The sequence below is a fragment of the Kwoniella bestiolae genome, chromosome 7 (genome assembly GCF_000512585.2).
Source record: "Kwoniella bestiolae CBS 10118 chromosome 7, complete sequence".
NCBI classification, from domain to species: domain Eukaryota; kingdom Fungi; phylum Basidiomycota; class Tremellomycetes; order Tremellales; family Cryptococcaceae; genus Kwoniella; species Kwoniella bestiolae.
This window is the reverse complement of record NC_089247.1, coordinates 1,436,024-1,457,901: the sequence shown is the minus strand read 5'-3', so window position 1 is coordinate 1,457,901 and position 21,878 is coordinate 1,436,024. Positions and strand designations below refer to the sequence as shown.

Genomic DNA, 21,878 nt, shown 5'->3' with positions numbered 1-21,878 from the left:
TGCTTCCCATTGATGCTGTCCACAGTACGCAAGCAAGGTTGGGATCGACAAACGAAAAATCTATCCATGACCCATGCAAATGAAAATACCTCTTACAAGACCAAAAACCCAAACCCATACCCAAACGAAATATGCAATCTACTACCCATCTAACCCCTGCTCCTACCACGTTAGATTACGCAAACCAAAAGCAAACCTAAAGAGTGAAATCTTTCACATCTTTACCGTTCTGCGTTTCTATCCCCTTCCTTCTAAGTTCCAGGATCTCTTCCGCCTTGGATCGCCAATCGGTATGTAACCATTCTGCAATTTGTTTCTCGTGGTATTCTCGAGTCATGGTCGGTAAGATGAATGGTTCGATGGGGTGCAAGAGGGCTTGTCGGATGGCATCGATAAATTCGGTTTCGTTATTCCTTAGTACGTTGTAATTGTAACTATCACCACAGCCAAATGAACAGAGTCAGTCTCCTCGGTGTTTCACGCAGTGGTTTGTGGGGGGTTAAGTGCGCTCACGGTGGATCTAACACTTTCAAGGTATGATGTTGACTCTGCGCCCATGATTCGGGATCATCCTTCTTACTCCACCCGTTCATAGAGTACTACAAGCACCCCTCAAATATCAGCCCCGCCCTTTCGTGTGGTGTATAATGGGGTGGGCCAAACTCACAGGATTGATAAACGGTATTCCGAGGCTCAACGCAACATGCGGACTAGGTGACAAAGTAGGCCAACCAATACCCAACATCGCCCGTGAATTCGCCAGCTGACTCTCAAACTCCAATCTATCCATCTTACCCAGATTCCTCACTCCCTCGGGCACCTCCATAGGCACCTCCTTCTGCTGAGCGGCATTCCTGTCATCTTTACATCCCACTACGAACTCAAACCCTGGGAATTCCTTTTCCAAGATGGTTTTCGCTCTGAGGAAAATCCCCCGGTCTTCCCATGCTGGTTGGGCACCTGGGTAGAAGTACCGTACAAACTTGGCGAGGATGTATACCTGGTATGGTCGGGTGGTGGCTGGTGTGTAGGGTGGGGTGGTAGCGGGCTCTACGACGTAGGGGATGAATGTGAAGTCTAGTGCAAAGTAGAATTGCTGATTAGCAGGAAATAATAAAGAATGGTTTGCGCAAAGCAGGAGAGAGCCAAACTCACTTCGCTGTTTCTTGGAATAGCCAAATTCGGAGTGCATATTCCAAGCATCACCTACAATCGAGGTGTAATGGTCTGGGAAATAGTTGTACACGAAGAACTGACGTGGCAGCATTATCAGCATGTGTGCTGATGGTGCGCTGTTAGTCAGCTGGGGATAGGTAGAAGAAATGGTCAAACCCACCTTCCAAGCCGGTACACCGTTTCCTCTTCCATGAGTCTTCACCTTATCATCGAAAGTACCATACTGACCAGTCCTCCACGCGATGACACCCTGTTGTTCGTTGATCACGGATCAGCTTGCGTCTTTCGCTGTCCTCCCTGCTCTCAACAAAGTTAGTACTCACCTTGACCAAATCAGGTATCTGGTTATATAGATACCAAATGTAAGCTGTGATGTACAGTTCACGGTCAGCTTCAGAATATTTCCGCCCGAGAAGCCTCAAAGCTACCGGTGGACTTACGCCAGTCATCCCTAGCATGCAATATCGTATATCCCCATTTTTCCAATGTTTGTACCTACGCCAGATATCAGTTTCTTGGATCTCGCGATGGTCAGGCTGAGTGACACGGTCTACCTACCAAGTAAGACGTCCAGATACCTTCTCCTCCCATATACCCTTCGTAGATATGGAAATGCGCGTGGATATATCCAAGAATGATGACCTGAATGTTCATCAAGCAGACGAAGCATGGTTAGTACTGAATTCACCTGGATAATCGACAGCAGGAAAACTCACACTCGTCTGGTTCTCCCTACACGTGTTGGTAGCAGTACAAACCGCCAACTTCCTCAGCTGAACATCCGAGTAAAACTTGTAGTCCTCTCTACCACCCCCCCAATGTGGGTTCGGATCGAAGTACGACCCCATATTACTAGCGTATTCATACTGCTTTATCGCGAGTTCCCTCTCGCCCGAGGCCAGATTCGTTATTTCTTCTGGTATCGTCAGACCGCCCGAGGTGGTCTCTGCGCTCTGCCATGAGGATGGGAGGAGGTAGGAGGTGGAGAATGATGATCCGGATGTCGAGGTTGCGGAGCGATAGAATGTGATGAGGAGGATGGTAGCGACGATGAGGAAGAAGAGGTTCCGTATTGATCGGGATATCGTTATGGTGATTGTTCCTGCCATTTTGGTCAAGTCGCCTTTCCTCGTCTCGCTCTTGACCAAGCGATACCGAGAGATCTATCTATATGTCTATGGTAGAGATGGAGAAGGTAAACGTATTTTTGGTTAGATAGAATAGAGGAATCTATTGATTAACACGAGATAGGTAAGGTGGAGTCGCGTTAAGGTGGATGCATGTTACGTTACGAGAGATTTTCACAGATCACAAGTAAGATACAGACTGGGAATGTAAAAAGCTAAGTGTGGATGATACATTTCTAGTCTATTGGGATGGGAGATCCGGACGCGAATAACCATCCATCCATGTATCCTATAGTTCAGGTCCATAGCAGTGGTAAAGAATAGAAACCCGCATCCAAACTCACTCAGGTCCCGCATACGGTATAGTCACAACGTTCGTATTTGCTCCCTTGATCATCCAAAAAGTTAGTATCTCCTTTAGGGGCATGTTATCCCTGTTCCTAGGTAGAATTACTATAACCAGTAATATACGGGCGGTGGAGATGATCAACCCCATCTGGGTGTCTTTCCACATGGCTTGTCCCGTAGGAGGCGCAGGAGGAAGTTTCTCCACCCGCACGGGAATCCTGACTGTCGTGCTGCTATTTGCTTGTCCCAAGCACGAGAAGCTGAAGTCGTCAAGCTATTTCTTAGCAGTTTGGGGGAGTCGGTCCCGCGAGTGCGAGCGTCGGATACGAAGTGCTCATCTGGCTCTGTGGCATTGCAGCGCGGCTTGCCTGATATTCCACCTGGAGCCTGCTCGTGGAACATGGGCAAAAACAGCACTTGATCAGGCTATGCATGATATACATGTCAGATTAGGAGTGGAAAATCAGAAAAGCCAAGCTGGAGTTGTATATTTACAGCAAACGCTCATAAGCAAAAGATGCGGCCATGTGCCACATTACGGAATTATGAAAAGTCGACTGGCTTTTACCGACTCCTCGCGTTGGACCGAGAAGATGGAGGTTCGCTGAAATGTTGAAATGTTGAATTGTCGAAATGTTCAATTGTCCATCTGCATACGACACGATACGACTACTGAACAGCTCAACCATAATCGCAATGTCATCGAGACAAGCAGCCTCTCGCCTCATCTCACGAGCCAGTAGCTCTCGACAGACTCTCATTCCCATCTTCTCCCGAGCGGCATCTACCTCCACATCCACCCCCTCATCATCTTCTTCTTCATTCCAACCTGCCCTCCCAGCAGGACAGTCTCCAGCCTACGATGCTGCTCTCTCATACCTCTCCTCCCACCAATCTACAACACTCACCAAACTCGAGAAACTACGATCGAAGCTCGATATCAACAACCCCGATCCGAACTTGTTACAGCGAATCGATCAGTTGGAAATAGAAGCATACAGTAATGATCCCTCGGTTCGACGTCAGTTCCGCGAAACAGGCGGTAAAGGACAGATGGACAAGAACATATATAGATGGTTAAGCGAAGAGAAATGGAAGAAGCAGGGAGGGCTGGATCTGTTGATGCAGAGATTACTCCAGATGAACGTCGTTCCAGATTTATTATCGAGTATACCACCCACTTCACCTCTCAGCTTATCTCTCTCCGGACAACAACCTATCGAACCTGGATCCATCCTCCCTCCCTCGTCTTTCTCCGCCCCTCCCACCTTACATTCCCAACTATTCCATCATCCTTCCCTGCCCTCCGAATCTCAACCGAATCCTGAGGCATTACATACCTTACTGGTGATTGATCCTGACTCACCGTCCCATGAAACCCACTCGTTTCAACAAAGAGTACATTACCTCAAGACTGATATTCCCTTATCGGTCTTATCGGGGGAAATGAACCTTGCAGACTCGGGTGTAGGGAAGGAAGTGTTGAGGTGGGAATCACCAGCTCCGGAACAGGGTACGCCGACCCATCGATATGTCTTTTTACTCTTCCGACAACCCTCCTCGTCTCCCTCCACGCCCCAGATCACCTCGAGGGAGAACTTCGATCTGAGAACATACCTGGTGGAGAGTGGGTTGAATGTGGATGATCTGGTGGGGATCAACATGTTCAGGAGTAAATGGTCTATCGAGGAGAACGGATTCATCAATGATGTGTATATCAATCAGAGGGGAGTGGAGGAAGGAGCACCGGTATATGGTAAAGTACCTAAACAGGTCAGGTATGGGTATCCCATGTCTGCCAAGAGACAGAGGAAGGAGGAAGCTAGAGAAGAGGCTTGGAACGATGCGGTCAGGGAGTTGGAGGGGCTGGTCAGTGATGTTGAGGGGTTGGCGGGGGCTGAGAAGGTCAAGGTGTAGATCTCGGTAGACAGAGCATTCTGACTCAGCATTATGCATATTTGCATCGATTCTGTGTGGGGCATTTCACGTTTCTTGTCTTGTGCAGTTCGGTGGACAGTTCAACCATTTGCATGCATGTAAAACCATGAGATACGTCGCATATCCTCGTACTTCTCCACGCTCAGTGTCCCTTGTGTACCATACACTCAGGAGATAGAGTTTGGTAGATTGTCAGCATGTTGTGTGTAGCAACAGCTGGGGATGAGCGATATACCCGATTTACGAATGGGCGAGCAAAACGCACCGTGCCCCTTCACCATGATAACCTATGGGCTATCCCACGATTCGACACAAGCCACTTAACTCGTCTCAACAGATCGGGTTAGCTTATCCAGATCTGGCGAAGGGAAGTTCAAGTCCATCCGGCGGAAGCGATGTTGTATACTGAGGCCTCAGGTATACATATCTTGTGCAGCAGGTCTATGTGAAAGCTGACGACTGAATGTAAACCATGAGCGCCTTCCGATATCGTGTACCTGGTGTAGAAACATTAATTAGGGTGACATTCAAGACCCCGTTTCTTGCTAAGATGACGTTGCTGATGTTCATTTACCAGGTCAATCTCCTTTCGAGACGACGCCAATTGTCAGTCTTTTCCCGCAGCTAACAACTGATACCTACAGTTACAAGTTGCCTTACTCTGTCAAGCTTCCTTGTAGGTGATGTACAGGCTACAGTCTGCTGTACACGAGAAGGTACATGGAATGGGTACCAGACGTGCAGAGGAACTGCCAAATGCGAGACAAACATTGCTTCACTCGCAGGTATCAGTCCAGTGATTAAGGAAAACACGCATGATCGAGTATCATTCTAGCAGATAAACTTCCTTTGATTACCATCCTTCGAGTGGCTTGTTAGTGACTTATCCTGTTTTGTTGAATCCGTATTTGTTGGAGTCGTGATGCCTGTGCGGCGACCTGACGAACCTCATGAGATGGATTATCATCTTGCGACCTGAAGGTGATCACAGCAGGGGGACCAGACAGGGGAGGGCGTGGGATCAGGTGAACCCGCAGAGCGAGGTATCATGAGTGCTCGGTGGAAATTCCAAACTCATGTTCATGGCCATTATGTAGCTGGAGTCTTCGCGGTTTGTCAATATTCATTGAAATGCCAGTCGATGTGTCAACAATGGCATGAAGAAAATATATGGACCTTGCTGGGATTGTGAATACATGGATATTCTCATTCGCTTCATACACAGATGATCTTCGTTAGCATTACAGGTAAGTCTAGACAGCAACTTTGAAGACGGACGACGTAGCCGCTCAAATGATGGGATGAGACGCTGGTATAATGTCATGATCTGCTACAATGCATTCTGCTGGGCCGGAAGCTGGTCGGCATCAGTCCTTTCTGGTGCAAGTCTTCAGGTAGAATCACTTCATCTTAAGCATTCGGAAAAGCGTTCATATCGATAAGCTGACATGTTGGGATTCAGCGAGGTACATAGAGTACGATCGTGCGAGGAATCGCGTCGCGCTAGCCCACTTGGAATTCGGTATCGTGCTTCGAGAGATAAGATGTCGATAAAACAGGGAAAGGAGTGGGTTCCAAGCCTGTCAGGTAGTATGCCAAGAGAGATATGTCTCGGCGTTGCTTTGGCATGATCTGTCACGGTCCCTTTGGGCTCACGACAAAAGGCATATGTGACACTCGGCACATTGCACTGACTTGGAGTCAGCTTGGCCACCACAGTGCGTGGCCGGGACGGATATCATGGAGGATCGTGCATGTCTTGGTTTTGGCGATGAAAGAGGTGCCACTAATCGCACTGACCCACGCAAGTGCATTTACGCAATGCCTCCATTAAACTACCAACCAGATCACTCGGATACGTATGTGGGTGTATATATATACCCAATCGAGAATAGACATGAGGTGAGACTGTTATCTAAGATCTCACTCAGGCTGTTTCGCAATTGACTGGTTCGTACACCAAAGAATGAGACGTACTCCCGAGGCGAGACTTTCTCGATTGGGATGACATCTCATGTACGAGTATTACTAGATCTCATCGCATCGCATAGATCTGGTTTGCATACACAGACGAGATTGTGTGTGTATGTCACATATGCACTGTACTTTGGCTGTACGCCGATCACTCAACCTTTCAGCGGTCAATTGCCGTGCATCGATCCTCGGTAATCGTCTTCACTGCAATTTCATTGTGTAATTGTGCATCGCCTTTGCCTCGGGTCAAAATATGCATGTCATGTCATGTCCAGCCTCGTCCGTCATCCAGCACACGCGTTTCAGGCCTAGCCTCAACCTTGTCGGCATTCTGAGGGTGCAAGAGGGGAATCCGGTGTGCCGTGCATTGTGAAAAGTAAAAGCACCCAGTATGGGAATTCAGGGTAAAAATGTATTTTGTCAAACACGGAGGGTAAAACAGCAGAGACAGCGATGCAGGGTAGGAAACAAAAAGAAGCGCGTTGTTACTTGTACTCAATACTCCGCCACACTCTAGTCACATAGCTTGACCCAATTACAACTCCGATCTGGGTTCATTACGATTCTATTTGGTTTTTGTAATTTGACATATTACTCTCTGCTCTTACGCTGTGTCTTGTGTTACTTTTTTGAACCCGACTGCCTGGGTGCGCGACCCTCATACACTTTACAGTGAGTGATACAGTGATATCCCATCAGACAAGACATACTCCCTATTCATACAGTACATATCGTTATACTACACTACATTATATTCTTATTCACTTTTTCCATCAATTCCTTTCCATCCTCATTCATAATCATCATCACCACCATCGTACTGCTCATCACCACCTCGTCACTGCTGCATTAGATTGTTGACAAGTGGGAATAACCCAATCAAGGAGAAAGTCGTTCGAGGCGCGTTGATTTTCAATTGGGGCGAGGATACCAAACCCAACCCAAATCGCTTGGATCATCCACCTCTTTTCCTTTCTATCACCTACCTATCAATCGTATACTCTCATCGAGCCAAGCAGGTTCTAGGCTAGCGAGCACAACACTCATCACATCCCCCTCACCCTCAAAGGGGATCACCCCCTCTCGCGACATCACGATATTCACGACTTCTTCCGCTCAATCACGATTCCCATCATGTTCTTATCACTTCCCTCTTCATCTTCACGACGCTCACCGATATCACCCTTACCCCTCCTCTTCACACTTCTGGCCACCGCATTATATGTGACCGGTCTGCCGTATAACGAGACGCTAGATCCATGGAACATCAATAAGAATAAAGGTATGTCTCTCGTTTCAATCGATTACGTTCTGGTGCGGAGCTAATGTGAGGGATTCGTTTTCCCCTACAACAGACGCCGGTGATGATGTGCTGCAGTATACAACTGAAAGAACAAATAAGACGTATACACCCTCACCGGGGAACTGGCGTGTAAGTGCTATACACACATGATATTGTCATTAGAGCGATCTCACTGACAGTGAATTGGCTCCGACAGTCTTTACCAACATATACACTGCTTCTTGACAAATGGATTGATGGTGCACCCGACAACAATGATTTCTACGGTCTCAAATATGAATATGATATCAAGGAAACTCAACTGAGATCGGGTGGTGATGCTCCAGGTTTGATGGATGCTCGTGGTTTGGATTATTTACAGGCAATGGGTTACAAAGCGATCTATATCGCTGGTACCAACTTCTTGAACATGCCTTGGCAGGCGGATGGTAAGTCACGTCTTTCACTGTCTGGCCAAACCCCATACTGATACACCGCGATAGGTTATTCGGCTATTGATTTCTCGCTTTTGGATCCTCATTATGGTACACTCGACGATTGGGTCAAACTCATCGATGAGATGCACAGAAGAGGAATGTACATCATCTTGGATTTCACTGTTGGTACTATGGGTGATTTGGTCGGTTTTGAGGGGTAGGTACTGTTGATAGTCACAATTTTGGTTGAGCTCAGGCTGATCCTTTCGCCCCCAGCTACCTCAATGTGTCCACACCTTTCTCTCTTGACGAACACACCGCTCAATGGAAGTTACCTGACTACGCTCCATGGGGTTTCCAAGAGTATCCAGATTTCAAGTTCACCAACACCTACAACGACTCCTGTACATTCCCTACCTTCTACGAAGACGACGGATCGATTTACGATCCAGGAAAGGTTGGTTGTTACGCTAGTGACTTTGACCAGTATGGAGATATCGAAGCGTTCGGTGTGTTGTGAGTATCAAAGTCTCCTCACCTTATCTACTTTGGCTTACGCTCCACGTTCAGCCCCGATTGGCAACGACAACTGGCAAAGTTCGCTTCCGTGCAAGATCGTCTGAGAGAATGGAGACCTCAAACCATGGACAAGATCAAACAATTCAGTTGTCTCACCATTCAAGCTCTTGACGTCGATGGTATCCGTATCGACAAAGCCACTCAAGTCACTGTCGACGCCCTCGCCATCTGGTCCAACCACACAAAGGAATGTGCGGCAGCTGTAGGAAAGAACAATTTCTTCATTCCCGGTGAAATTACCGGTGGTGACTCCTTCGGTGCTGTCTACATCGGTCGAGGAAGAACTTCCACCAACTTACCTCCCGATTTCGACTCTGCTGTCAACATGACCCAAGATCAAGGCCAATATTTCTTGCGTGACCAAGGTCAAATCGCCGTCGACTCGGCCGCTTTCCATTACTCCATCTACCGATCTCTCTGTCGATTCTTGGGAATGGATGGTAACTTGCAAGTAGCTTACGATGTCGACGTCAATTTTGTCTATGCCTGGAACCAAATGGTGCGATCCAACGAGTTCCTCAATTCCCAAACCAACGAGTTCGATCCTAGACACATGTACGGTACCGGAAATCAGGATGTGTTCCGATGGCCAGGTTTGACAAACGGTACAGAGAGACAACAACTGGGTCAATTCGTCACCAATCTTTTGATGCCCGGTATACCTCTCGGTTGGTATGGTGAAGAACAAGCGTTCTACTTGCTTGATAACTCTGCTTCCAATTATCTGTATGGTCGTCAATCGATGGTGTCAAACCAAGCTTGGAAACGTCACGGTTGTTACAAGCTTGGTTCGAGTCAATACTATAATATGCCTTACGACAAAGTCCTGACCGGTTGTGAAGACGATTGGAATTCGCTCGATCACTTCGACGCTACCGCCGAACCTTTCAGAGGTATCAGGAACATGTTCTGGCTTCGTACCGAATTCCCATCCCTTCAAGATGGCTTCGGTCTGGTCATTCGAGGTAATTGGACCAACTTCATCCAGCTCCCTGGTTCCAACCAAACGCAAACCGAATTGGGTATGTGGACGGTCACTCGTGCACCCTTACCTCACCAGCAAGGCACCGGTTCTTTCACAACCAATGGTACCCTCGAACAAGCTGTCTGGCTTATCTACACCAATGAGAACTACACCAAGACCTACGAATTTGACTGTAAATCAGACGGCTGGATCTCATCGCCCTTCCAATCTGGTAACACCGTTCGAAACCTGCTTTACCCATTCGAGACTCATGTGCTACAAGACTCCCTCGATCCCTTCTATGCCAACAACGAAGCACCATGGAGAGGATGTCTCCCTCAGATCACCTTGCAACCATTCGAATACAAAGCTTTCGTTCCAGTAGACCAATGGAAACAACCTCCACCATCTTTGACCAAATTCTCACCTGGACACGATTACCGAGCTGCTACTACCAATGGTGGTAACTTTGATATCTCTATCGAATTTGACACCGAGATGGATTGTGATAGTTTGAGGAGGGCTATGTCCTTGACCCAATCCACCGGCGGAAACTCAGCTACACCAAGTCTGTCTCAAGGTACCTGCGCTACTATCGATGAAGCTGACAGAGAAACCCCATATCTTGTGTCCGTTGCACCTGGATCTTGGCGATGGACTGGTCAGATTGAAAACGCTGTGGACGGTATCTACCAAATCACCGTCGGCAATGTGACCACCCAACAAAACGGTCTTTCAACCGGTTCTACTGTACACTTCCTCGTACGTATCGGTAACCCTGAAAACCCAATGGTCTACCCCGAACAGGCCGATTACAGCGATACCCTTCTCACCGTTTCTGGCGACACCTACAGCTTGAACCACTCCGCACCCGGTGCAGACAAATTCAGATACTCTGCTGATTTCGGACAGAGTTGGTCCCCATGGGCAGACTACGAAGCTACCAGTACCCTCAACGCCACCATGTTCACCGACAAGGATAAGATCTGGTGGGACGGGGATCATGTCATCGTCCAATACTACAGTGCATTTGCTGGTTCTTCCAATCATCAAGTCCATGCCGATGCCAACTGGAAGGAGAATTACCGAAGATATTACCCTCAAATCTTGGCTAGAGGTTCCTTCAACACTTGGGGTTATGATCTCGGTGCTTCGGCTCATCTCAAACTACAAAGTGATCACACTTGGCGAATGCCCATTATGGCTGCTTGGCCGTCTTATATCCAGCTCAACGTCTGGGCCTACGACGATTACTTCTACGGTGATGTTGACGGTGATGGAATTATCGATCGATTCCCGCCCAACTCTCAAACTGCCAACTATCTCAACATGTCAGTTCCTCCTGCACCTCATCTCGCTTGGAACCTCTACGTCAACGACAAGACTGGTGAATGGAGTACTGAACCCATCGGTACCGAGACTGTTACTACTGTGGCTTTCGCCCTGCTCCTCATCATCCCCGCCATCACTGCTTTCGCAGCTGCTCTCGCTTTCAGATACTCCTTCTACTCTATCAAAGTCAACAAGTGGGGTCTTAAACCCAAAGCGGGTGCCAAAGAAACCTCTTACTTCCCTATTGTCGGTGGACACGGCGAAAAGAAAGGCGAGCTCAATGAGAAAGGCGGGATCGTCGCCCTCAACGAAAAGAGCTCAAAGACCCCTCACAAGATTATCGGTTGGCCTGAGGATCAAAACAAACGAAGAAAGGTTCTTATTGCTACCCTCGAATACGAGATCATCGATTGGAAACTCAAGGTCAAGATTGGTGGTCTGGGTGTGATGTCGACTTTGATGGGTAAAGCTATGAGCGATGTCGATTTGATCTGGGTTGTTCCTAAAGTACAGGACCTCGAATATCCTCAAGGAGAATACGCCGAACCCATTGAAGTCATCATTTTCGGTGAACCTTATTTGATCGAAGTCGAAACCCATCAGCTCGACAACATCACCTACGTTATTCTCGACTCCCCCGTATTCAGAGCTCAGACCAAAGCTGATCCTTACCCTCAACGAATGGACGATCTATCCTCTGCTATCTTCTACTCTACTTGGAATCAAGCTATTGCCGAGACGATCCGACGATACCCTATCATTGATATCTACCACATCAACGATTATCACGGTGCTTTGGCTCCTCTCTACTTGCTTCCCAAGGTTGTACCTACCTGTTTGTCTCTGCACAATGCCGAATTCCAAGGTTTGTGGCCTCTTCGAACCAAGGATGAGATGAAAGAGGTTTGCGCCGCTTTCAACATTCCTAAAGAAGTCTGCAGCAAATACGTCCAATTCGGTAACACCTTCAACTTGCTCCACGCCGCTGCCAGTTTCATCTCTCACCACCAAAAATCGGTCGGTGTAGCTGGTGTATCTGACAAATATGGTAAACGATCATGGGCTCGATACCCTGCTCTTTGGACTCTACGAAACATCGACTCCTTGCCTAACCCCGATCCTACCGATATCGCTGCGCTTGACGAACAACCTCTTGCTGTAGACAAAATTGAAGTTGACACGGAAGCTGAATCCAAACGACCTGAATTCAAGAGGCAAGCCCAAGAGTGGGCTGGTATCAAGCAAGATCCCAACTCTGATCTGTTCGTGTTCGTCGGTCGATGGTCCAAGCAAAAAGGTGTGGATCTCATCGCAGATGTTATGCCAAGTCTTCTCGAGAAGAAGCCCAAGATTCAACTCATCTGTGTCGGTCCCGTCATTGATCTGTATGGTCGATTCGCCGCTGAAAAGCTTTCTCGTCTTATGGAAATGTACCCCGATCGAGTCTTCTCTAAACCCGAATTCACCTCGCTTCCCCCATATTTGTTCAGTGGTGCCGATTTCGCTCTTATCCCATCTCGAGATGAGCCTTTCGGTTTAGTCGCTGTCGAGTTCGGTAGAAAAGGTGCTTTAGGTGTCGGAGCTCGTCTCGGTGGTCTTGGTCTTATGCCCGGTTGGTGGTTCCCTGTCGAATCTAGTGCGACGCAGCACATGCTTTCTCAATTGACCAAGACGATCAAACTCGCTCTCAAATCTACCGAAGAAGAACGTGCTATTCTCAGAGCTCGATCTGCTGTGCAACGTTTCCCTGTGGTAGAATGGCGTCAGCGATTGGAAGATTTCCAAAAACGAAGTATTGCTACCTCTCGACAGCTCGCCGGTGAAAATGCTTGGGGTTATGATATGGTCGATGCTTCTGTCAACGGTTTCTACGCTCAAGGTGATAACGGTTCGGTAACTTCGCTTGCTCGAGGAGAATGGGGTCGATCTGCCACTCCCGATTCTACCGCTCCCAACTCTCCTATGCCAGGTCATTCGCCTTTAACTGGTGGGGACAACCCAGGTTACTTCGATCCCAACACTCCTATGGCTAGCTCGAACAACGGTTTACTCGGTGCTGGCGGTGCAAACTATCACAAGCGATTCGACAAGAATGCCAACAGACAGTCAGCTGAATCGTTCTACGATGAAGATCCTAATGCCTCGCCATTGTACTACGAAGATCAGGATAAACGACAATCTCGTGGTGGTAAACCTAAATTCTACGGATACGATGATGAAGATGCACCTTCCTCTCAAGGTAGCTCAGACCACGGCGATACTACTGTCGTTGGTTCTGCTACTTCTGGAGGAAGAGGCGGCGGTCAATCTGCTGCTCAGTCATACGATAACTTCTTGGCTGCTGCGAACAAGCAATTCGCCCGAAACAATGGCGGTAAGAATGCTCCTGATCCTTACTTCGACAATCGACAATCCATGGACGCTGGAACACCCTCGCGACCATTCACTATGCACTCTAGAGTATCTTCTTTCGACTCCATCTCTTCTATTGTCGATGAAAAGGGTTCTTCACCACTTAACAAGGCTATGGAGACTTTCACTGATTCCGATGGTGAAGTTGCTCAGAGTTTCGTTCAGAAACTCAGGGATCTCTCTGCGGACAACTCAAAGGGTGATTTGTGTATTGAGAAGTTCTTGATCAAGAGTGAAAAGGCCTTCTTCGATGAGATCAAGAAGGAAAAGATTTCTGGTGAGTCTTTCGTCGTCTATGGGGTTATCACGCGGTTCACTGATGTTTGCCACCATTAGCTATGTCATTGCGATCTTCTCGAGACTCGTTCATCCAATCCAGAGCACCCAGTATGATCGACGGATTCAGACCTGAGTGTGAGTGCGATCGTAATATATCATAAAGTTTAGGCTTGACTCCCTGACGCTTTTAGATAATCGTCGTGATTCCTCAATAGCCCCTTACTCCAACTCTGGACATGGACATGACGACCACATGGATCACTACGGTGGAAATGGCGGTGACATGTATGACGACCCCGGACCTTCTGATGCGCACATGACGAGACTTCAAATCTTCATGGGTAGGCAAATCGCCGGTTGGCCATTGTATTCTATCATCATCTCTCTTGGTCAATTGTTGTCTGCTGTGAGTGATTCTTGCTTTAAAAACGAAGAAAGAACGAATTCTGACGAGCTCGTATACGCCTAGACCTCCTTCCAATTGAGTTTACTTGGTGGATCCAATGTTCAGAAAGAAGTCGATTTGTACATTATCTGTTCGATCTTCGTCGTCGCCACGCTCGCTTGGTACACTCTGTTCAGGATGAAGCCTTCGGTCTGGTGTTTGAGTATCCCTTGGGCTACGTGAGTCGCCGTGTTTCCTTCTAGAACGTACTTAGACTGACACTTGTGCTCAGCTTCGCCGTGGCGTTCTTCCTCATCGGTCTTCCATCACTCCACGGCGCTCTCCTCGGTCCACGAGTGACCATCACCCGAATCGCAACCTGGTTCTACGCCATCGCATCTTCAGCAGGTTTCCTCTTCTTCGGTCTCAACTTTGGTGAAGAAGCAGGTGCCGCCACGGAAGTTTGGGTGACTCGAGCATGTATCGTCCAAGGTCTTCAACAAATCTGGGTTTCAGCCTTGTGGTACTGGGGATACACCCTGAACGGTACCGACCCTACCAAATACGTTCCATCTCGAATCATCCTTTACATCACCTGGCCCCTCGCTGTCATCTCTGCCATCTTCGCGTACCTCATGTGGGCGGGCATGCCAGAATACTACAGACAGATCCCACCTTATGTACCCAACTTCTTCAAGACGCTGTTCAGAAGGAAACTGGTCATTTGGTTCTTGGTTTCTGAGATTCTGAGGAATTACTGGTTGTCTGGACCGTACGGTAGGAACTGGCAGTACCTCTGGAACGCTTCGGATGTCGCTAGATGGGCGGTGGTCATTATGATTATCATCTTCTTTATTGGTATCTGGGGATTATTCATGGGTATCCTGATTAGTGAGTTTGGCTTCTCCTTCCCCCTCTCTCTTCCACCCACCACCCGTCTAACTTACATCTCGCTGACATTTTGTGCAATTCCTTAGAATACTCCAAAGTCCACTCATGGCTCTTACCAGTCTTCGCGATCGGTCTCGGTTGTCCAAGATGGTGTCAGATGTGGTGGGGTACATCCGGAATGGGTCTCTACGTCCCATGGGGTGGAGTCGCCGGACCATACATCGGTACCTGTCTTTGGCTCTGGTTGGGTGTCCTCGATGCTATCCAGGGTGTAGGATTGGGTATGATCTTGCTTCAGACTTTATCGAGATTGCACGTCTGTGCTACTCTGGCTGGTGCTCAGTTGTTGGGTTCGTGCATTGTCATGCTTGCTAGGTGAGTAACCTGTTTTCCTGTACTTAATCCAGCATTCCTTAAGCCTATCATGGACGTACACAAGAATTCATTGCTGACTTGATTATGTTCGACTTTACAGAGGAACCGCCCCCGACAAGGTCGGCCCAGGAAACGTATTCCCCAACTTGGCAATCTGGGATATCAGCACAGGTCAAAATAACCCATTCGTCCATTGGGAGTTCTGGTTATGTCTCGTCTGTCAGATTATTATCGTGATAGGGTACGCCTTCTTCTTCAGACGAGAACAGTTGAGTAAGCCTTAGGCGAGGGTTCAAGACGAAGGGGAGGGGGAGGAGGAAAAGCAAATCAATTTTATATATACCCAAAACTCAATTCACGAAAAAAACGCAACTGCTCAATCATTCCAAATCAACTTAACGGACACTTTCTTCAAATACATATGTTCTTCCTTTTCTCTTTTATATCAATTGACCAGATCGTCATGATGAAATGTTTGCTTCTTTAAAGTCAGATTGGGATATTTTAGCCATTCTAGATTGATGGATACTGATTTATTCTTTTCTTTTTTGATCATTTGATATATTATACCTTGTTTAACGTAGAGTACGATAGTATGATTCCCGGAGATGAAATGCATTTTATGGTATTGGACTTGTGAACTGTTCACTTGCGATACAATATGATACGATAGGACACGAGGTGAACCTGACGATTGGCTCTGATATCAATCGTCGACCCTGTGATCGAGTTGATCGATGAGTATGAGTTGCATTATAATTGATACAACACAGAAGCACACTAATGATCATCCTCCTCTTCACCTGGACATCCACCTGGTCCATCCATCTCTTCGAAGGAACCGTATTTGTAGGAACACCAGAAGCAGTACAAGTGCTCGGTACGGAGTTGGTCGACTACGAATTGAAGGTATGTTGATGGCTAAGTGAGAGCGTAGAATGTCAGCTCGGATATCGCATATTCCACCGCCATCGAAGCATTACAAGAGGGTTGAGCACAAAAATTCAACCAGTGAGATGTTCGTCCAGGAAGGAATTGATCAGACTATATGATAGATATCACTCACGTCCATACTTAACACCCTCTTCGCCCCATTCACATGCTCCTCCCAATCCACACCTTCATACTCGTCATCTTCCGCTTTCTGCAACTTCTTACCTCCCTCTAACTCTTCTCTGCTCTCATCACCTATCACACCAAATCTCACCACACCCTCTTCCCCGTCGTCATCGTCATCTTCCGATTTAAGCGTTGAAAGCATATCCCTCCTGATTTGTTCTCTCATCTTCTCGGCTGCACTCAGGTTACTTTCTTTCTCGTAGCCCTCTACCACTCCGTTTCCGGGCGGAGGGGAGGGGGAGGGCGACACTACCTGTGAGGGATATATGAGGCGGAGTAAGGGTCGGGGAACGGTGGTTAGTGGTGAGAAGGGGAGGATGTGGAGAGGGTGAAACTGTGTTGACATTTGTTAGCTTGGATGAGATAGGAAGGAAGATGATAGTGGTCGTAATTGATCATGCGAATAGTTCATACTGCTTTACCTCCTCTAATGCTCTCGGCGCTTCACAACCCACAATATCATCAAAGGTAATTCAACTCACCTTGACTCCCTTCTCCCGATCAAACTCCCTCAACTTTTCTCTCCCCGCTCTCCCCTTCCTTTCCCTCTCTTTCTCACCGTACTCTGCTCTCTGCCTTTCCCTAAACCCCTCTGTCTCGCGATTCAGCCTCCTGAGTTTCTCAGGATCTAACGCATCAGGGTCCCTCCCAGAAGTGTTCTTAGGTAGAGGTGGTGGTGATGGTGATCTCGCAGATAAGCCTTTACGTCCAGACCACATTGATATCCTTATCGGTTCGGTCCTCTTCGCAGTATTTGATACCGATCCTGATCCTAATCCTCCTCGTTTTGGTTCCCCCTCTTCAAGTTCATCTCCAGGTAAGAACTTTGGTCTCTTACCTCCTCCACCTATTTTTAACGAGGAAGAAGAGGATGGAGGAGGGGAAGAACGCTTGCCAAGTGATTCACCGACGTTCCAACCCATCCTCTGCATCAGTCCCATACCTACATTCTTCTCTCCACCTTCATTTGGCTGGTCAAATAGACTCGTTGATAAACCCTCTTTCCTCCGCTGTTCTTCCAGTTGTCTGAGAGGGATCTGGTTCTTCGCCTGACCCTTCCTCAGCGATTTGAGGGAATTGAGATTCCGCTGCTCGGTATACGTTTTCTTACTTTTGGAGGTTGAGGTGGAGGAGGAAGGCAGGTCGAGTAGGTATTTGTCGGACATGAAGTCGTCTTCTGAGTCTGACATCGTGGATGTGCTTTGCCAGTGGTGATCGTTTGTGACGTAGATGTCTGTTTAGGTGTCACGTTTGCTCTTGACTCGCGGTCTGTGATAGATAGTCGATAGTCGAGTTGAGAATTGGTTGATGTTCGACGTAAGATATGATTTTTAAATGAAGATATCTTGACATCAACACTCGCAACCTCGATGAGGAAAGGAGTGCAGTTGCTTCCGTCGGAAACTGGAAGGGTGTTGACAACATCCTCTTGCTATGCTCTGCCCTGCTCTGCTCATCCATCTCTCATCTCAAGTTCATACATTCATCTCTCGACAGTAATGACAGCCGCTGCTATCAAGCTATCAGCTCGTGGGGAAGATAAACAATCTAGCAGCTCAAACCAATACCTCCCTCTCAGCTCAGCACGAAATGTCCCTCCCACCGCTCGACCTCACTCTATCCCAATCGTCCCCCTCATTCCACCCAACCGTAACCTTACATCTCAATCCTCCATCTTCTTCCCTGATACCGCCCACATGCAACTTAAAAGCCCACGTATCAATCATACTACCAGACGAACTCTTCTTGGATCCCGATGAGCTGGCAGATAAATTTGCAGGATCGGCTATATCTTCTTATACACTGAGTCAAACGGGTGAGCAGGGCAAGGGGAAGGGGAGGGTGAAGGTCGATATTGAGCGGCCGTCCTTCAATTACATACAGGATGAAGAAGGGTGGATAGTCTTAGATATACTGGTGGATGTACCGAATCAACGTCCAATAGGGAGAATAGAAGAGGTAGGTGTGCAGAAAGAGGTGAAAGTGGAGATCCCATTACATGGGCGATATCTCGTTCCTTTCGAACACGGTGAACGGGCGGTGTTGTTCCCCCGTGAGATCAGAGGCGGATGGATATGCAATACGAGTGAGCCCTTCTTCCACAAACTCTCGACAGCTTCATCATACGCAGTGATATGTAAATCTGGGTTGAGCTAACGGTGGGCTTGCAGATACGCTCTCGGAATCGCAGCTTCCCGTGATACGTTCCTCACCTGTACAAATCACCTTACCGACTGGTAGACATTCGCACCAACCATTCGTGGAGGTGGTTACTCCCCTGGTAATTTGGTTAGGATGGGGTTGGTTGGTATATAAGATATTCAGATTGAGGAGCAGAGTAGCACAGCGGAAGTCTACATCGTCTGTAGACGTGAGTGAGAAGAAAGATATTTGAGGGAATGGCTGCAATGATTTGGCAAACATATTGTATTTGTAGCAAGTAACGAATGGTACGATCGAACTGCATTTCATGATCCCAAGATAGCTTCAGTCCATACAAACATGTTATTACAAAGCACATTGCAAAAATTGGATTATAAAACGATATATAGCAGAAATGAGGGAACAAAGAAAAACTAGAGCAACCAAATGTGTGCACCGAAAGGTATATTGACGATCACCTCCAGACAGGCCCAGAAACGCTCCTCCCTTTTCCAGCTCCAATCGCATTCCTGGAAACCGTCAATCTCCCATTCTCAGGTTGTCTTCTGGTCACTTTGGTCCTCAACATCCCCAGTCCCATTTGATTCGAATGAAGGTCAATCGACGTGTAGGCTTGGATCTCGTGCTCTAATTTCACGATTTTGTCGTTGGAAACATTCAATAGATGTCTTGTAGATGCCAATTCCTATTCATTTATTCAACATGCGAATTAGCTACCGAACCAATTGTAATCCTTTCCATCGAAACATCATTCCAGGTCATTCGATCTCATACCAAAAAAACAACACGCTCCCCACTCACCTGTTTGAGCAATACCATCTCCCTCCTTACCCCCTCTACATAATTAATCTTCTGCCCTTCGTTGTTATGCCCCACCAATTCTGCATTCTCCAGCCCCAACCGTTCAGCTTCGTCCACTGCAGCTGCCTCGCGAGCTTCCAAAATGTCATATTGCTCTTTGAGATCGTGGTAGAGGTCTTCGTACTTCGCTGCTTCGGTGTAAGCTTCTTGTAGGCTATGGAACAGATGGGGATAGAATGTCAGCTCTCTGAAACTCTCATACCTGCACTTAGGTGATGTGTCCAAATCGGGTGATTTGTATATCTTCGATGTCGAGACGCATAAACTCACTGCTTCACCTCTTCATCCAAAGCTTCTTCAGCCATCTTCGACCTCATCACCGAGTCATTTGCCCTCTTCAGAGCCTCTCTATCGTCCTTGGCCTGTTTATTCGACGTATCCCTCTCTTCACATGCGACCTTGACTTCCTGCGTCAATTCTGCGATTTCGCTCCGAGTGTTTGTCAGATCTAGTTGAAGTTCCGCTATCATTCCTGAGCAGGGTCCGTGCTCTTCTTCTAAGCTCTGATGCGACGACTTCAACTCTGCGAAAGATCTTTGCAGGGCGTTCAGGGTGGTCGAGGAAGAGACCAGCGATTCTCTTGTCTTTTCGTATTCCTGAAGAAGATCGGAGTGTTCCTGACGTACTGTATTTAGCTGATAGGTCAAATGAGAGGTTGAGAGGTTGTTGTGTGTGGTAGCTATATCCATTGCTGGTAGTATAGGAAGTGGTTGGAGTGGTTGTATGACTTCGGAAGGGGTGTAACATGTAGCGAACGAGGACAGCTCTTCTCGGAGGGTGTGTCTGTCTTGTGATAAATCTTCGGCAGCCTTCTTGAGCATCTTTCGTTCCTCCTTGGAGATCTTCAATTGATCTTGCAGATCCCGGATGATCTCCTTGTGAAAATGGACTTTCCGTTCCAGCCTCTCAGCCTTCTCTTGCCATAGGCAAGCATCGCTTTGACTCTCGAAAAGTCTCACTTGAAGTTGGTGGTATCGGTCTTTCAGAACCGAATCTCGATATAATACTCTATAGCTTGTACTTGCAGCTTGCAATAGACATTCCAGTCTCTCCTTCTCCGCCTGAACCTCATTCAGCTCTTTGAGGTCTTCTCTCAAATCCTGGACCGCTTCCTCCAATTCACGGTTCTTAACATTCAACTCCCCTTTCTTCGAGTTGCTTCGCTCTTCCCGCTGCTTGTCCCGTGATATTGTCGATTTCAGGATCTCCATTTCACCTTCCAGCCGGGTGAAATGTCTTTCTAAGCGGTGTTTCTCAACTTTCCATTCTGTCCTCTCGTTTTCGTGTTCCCTTATCTCTTTCCGAGCTGTACTACTCGATATGTGATTCAGGTGATTCTGCTCGACAGTATTTGATTTGAGAGTTTCGACCTGCGTAGCGAGATGCCTGTTTTCCGCCTCTAAGACATGTTGCTTCGCCTGCAGATCTTCTATCTCTCCAGCTCGAGTGGTCAGGAGGTCTTTGATCGTCTTATTCTCTAGCTGTAATGCTGATATCTGGGTATGATACTATCCTCGGTGTACATAGTATCATCAAGACTATTCTCTCAACGATCTGATAATCATCGAAAAGAGTATAACCCACCTTAGCTTTCGATGAGTGATGTCTCTCAACTAAATCTTTCAACTTCTTCTCCAGCTCTGTATTTGGACTTTCGATAGTCGTAGCTTTACTCTCGAGTGACTTGATAGTTTCATCCCGTCTCGTTATCTTCGCTTTTGCCCTTTCCAGCTACCCAGTCAAGTTCAGATCCGATATCAGCTTCTCCCCTCCTTTCAACGTGAGGAAAGGTCGCAGGCGACTTACATCTTTCCTCAAGCTCTCTACTTCCTTTTTCGACAAGTTTAAATCCCTTTTCCACCCTTCGGCTGATCCCTCAGCTTCGGCCCTCTTCCTCTTTTCCTCGTGGATGTTAGATTGCGCTTTCCTCAGGTGATATTCTGCATCGTGGTGTTTCGTCTTTTCGGGATGTACGTTATTGGCTGTTGAGGTGCCGAGTGGCTTACGATGAGTGGTAGCCATCATGACTATCGTTCGATGTGTGAGCGGTGATTCTCGATATGAATATGTATCTGAGATGAGCATTGTGCGATGATGAATGTTTGTTTACATCTTTGTGTCTGCTCATCACTCAACCCGAAGACAGTCGCGAGATATACTATACAGGTGAATCGTGGGAAAGTGACTCTCTCAATTTGATTCCGCTCACCTCCCATTCTGAAAATATCTTTGTTGC

At 47.5% G+C, this 21,878-nt stretch overlaps 6 protein-coding genes across 6 annotated transcripts; 3 read left to right on the top strand and 3 right to left on the bottom strand.

The window, feature by feature from the left end:
* Positions 1-196: 196 nt before the first annotated feature.
* I302_108459 (uncharacterized protein) lies at positions 197-2,285 on the bottom strand (the record flags this gene model as incomplete). The annotated part of the gene is made up of 9 exons (XM_019193769.1): positions 197-434; positions 514-599; positions 668-1,077; positions 1,156-1,252; positions 1,337-1,426; positions 1,500-1,543; positions 1,617-1,671; positions 1,735-1,818; positions 1,893-2,285. 9 exons carry the CDS (start codon positions 2,283-2,285, stop codon positions 197-199), a joined length of 1,497 nt encoding a protein of 498 aa, XP_019043892.1.
* Positions 2,286-3,347: 1,062 nt separating this feature from the next.
* On the top strand, positions 3,348-4,568 carry I302_108458 (uncharacterized protein; the record flags this gene model as incomplete). Its single annotated transcript, XM_019193770.1, has 1 exon — positions 3,348-4,568. The coding sequence occupies one exon, from the start codon at positions 3,348-3,350 to the stop codon at positions 4,566-4,568; it is 1,221 nt and encodes a 406-aa protein (XP_019043893.1).
* A 3,129-nt stretch (positions 4,569-7,697) lies between these two features.
* Positions 7,698-15,783, top strand: I302_108457 (uncharacterized protein; the record flags this gene model as incomplete). The annotated part of the gene is made up of 12 exons (XM_065870677.1): positions 7,698-7,845; positions 7,919-7,995; positions 8,063-8,294; positions 8,349-8,499; positions 8,559-8,798; positions 8,853-13,846; positions 13,906-13,983; positions 14,064-14,254; positions 14,318-14,472; positions 14,526-15,124; positions 15,211-15,499; positions 15,600-15,783. The coding sequence occupies 12 exons, from the start codon at positions 7,698-7,700 to the stop codon at positions 15,781-15,783; spliced, it is 7,338 nt and encodes a 2,445-aa protein (XP_065726749.1).
* A 496-nt stretch (positions 15,784-16,279) lies between these two features.
* I302_108456 (uncharacterized protein) lies at positions 16,280-17,808 on the bottom strand (the record flags this gene model as incomplete). Its single annotated transcript, XM_019193772.1, has 3 exons — positions 16,280-16,420; positions 16,566-16,952; positions 17,101-17,808. 3 exons carry the CDS (start codon positions 17,806-17,808, stop codon positions 16,280-16,282), a joined length of 1,236 nt encoding a protein of 411 aa, XP_019043895.1.
* A 400-nt stretch (positions 17,809-18,208) lies between these two features.
* I302_108455 (uncharacterized protein) lies at positions 18,209-19,013 on the top strand (the record flags this gene model as incomplete). Its single annotated transcript, XM_019193773.1, has 2 exons — positions 18,209-18,704; positions 18,790-19,013. 2 exons carry the CDS (start codon positions 18,209-18,211, stop codon positions 19,011-19,013), a joined length of 720 nt encoding a protein of 239 aa, XP_019043896.1.
* Positions 19,014-19,235: 222 nt separating this feature from the next.
* Positions 19,236-21,664, bottom strand: I302_108454 (uncharacterized protein; the record flags this gene model as incomplete). Its single annotated transcript, XM_019193774.1, has 5 exons — positions 19,236-19,466; positions 19,583-19,796; positions 19,913-21,150; positions 21,227-21,373; positions 21,449-21,664. The coding sequence occupies 5 exons, from the start codon at positions 21,662-21,664 to the stop codon at positions 19,236-19,238; spliced, it is 2,046 nt and encodes a 681-aa protein (XP_019043897.1).
* Between the last annotated feature and the right edge of the window lie 214 nt (positions 21,665-21,878).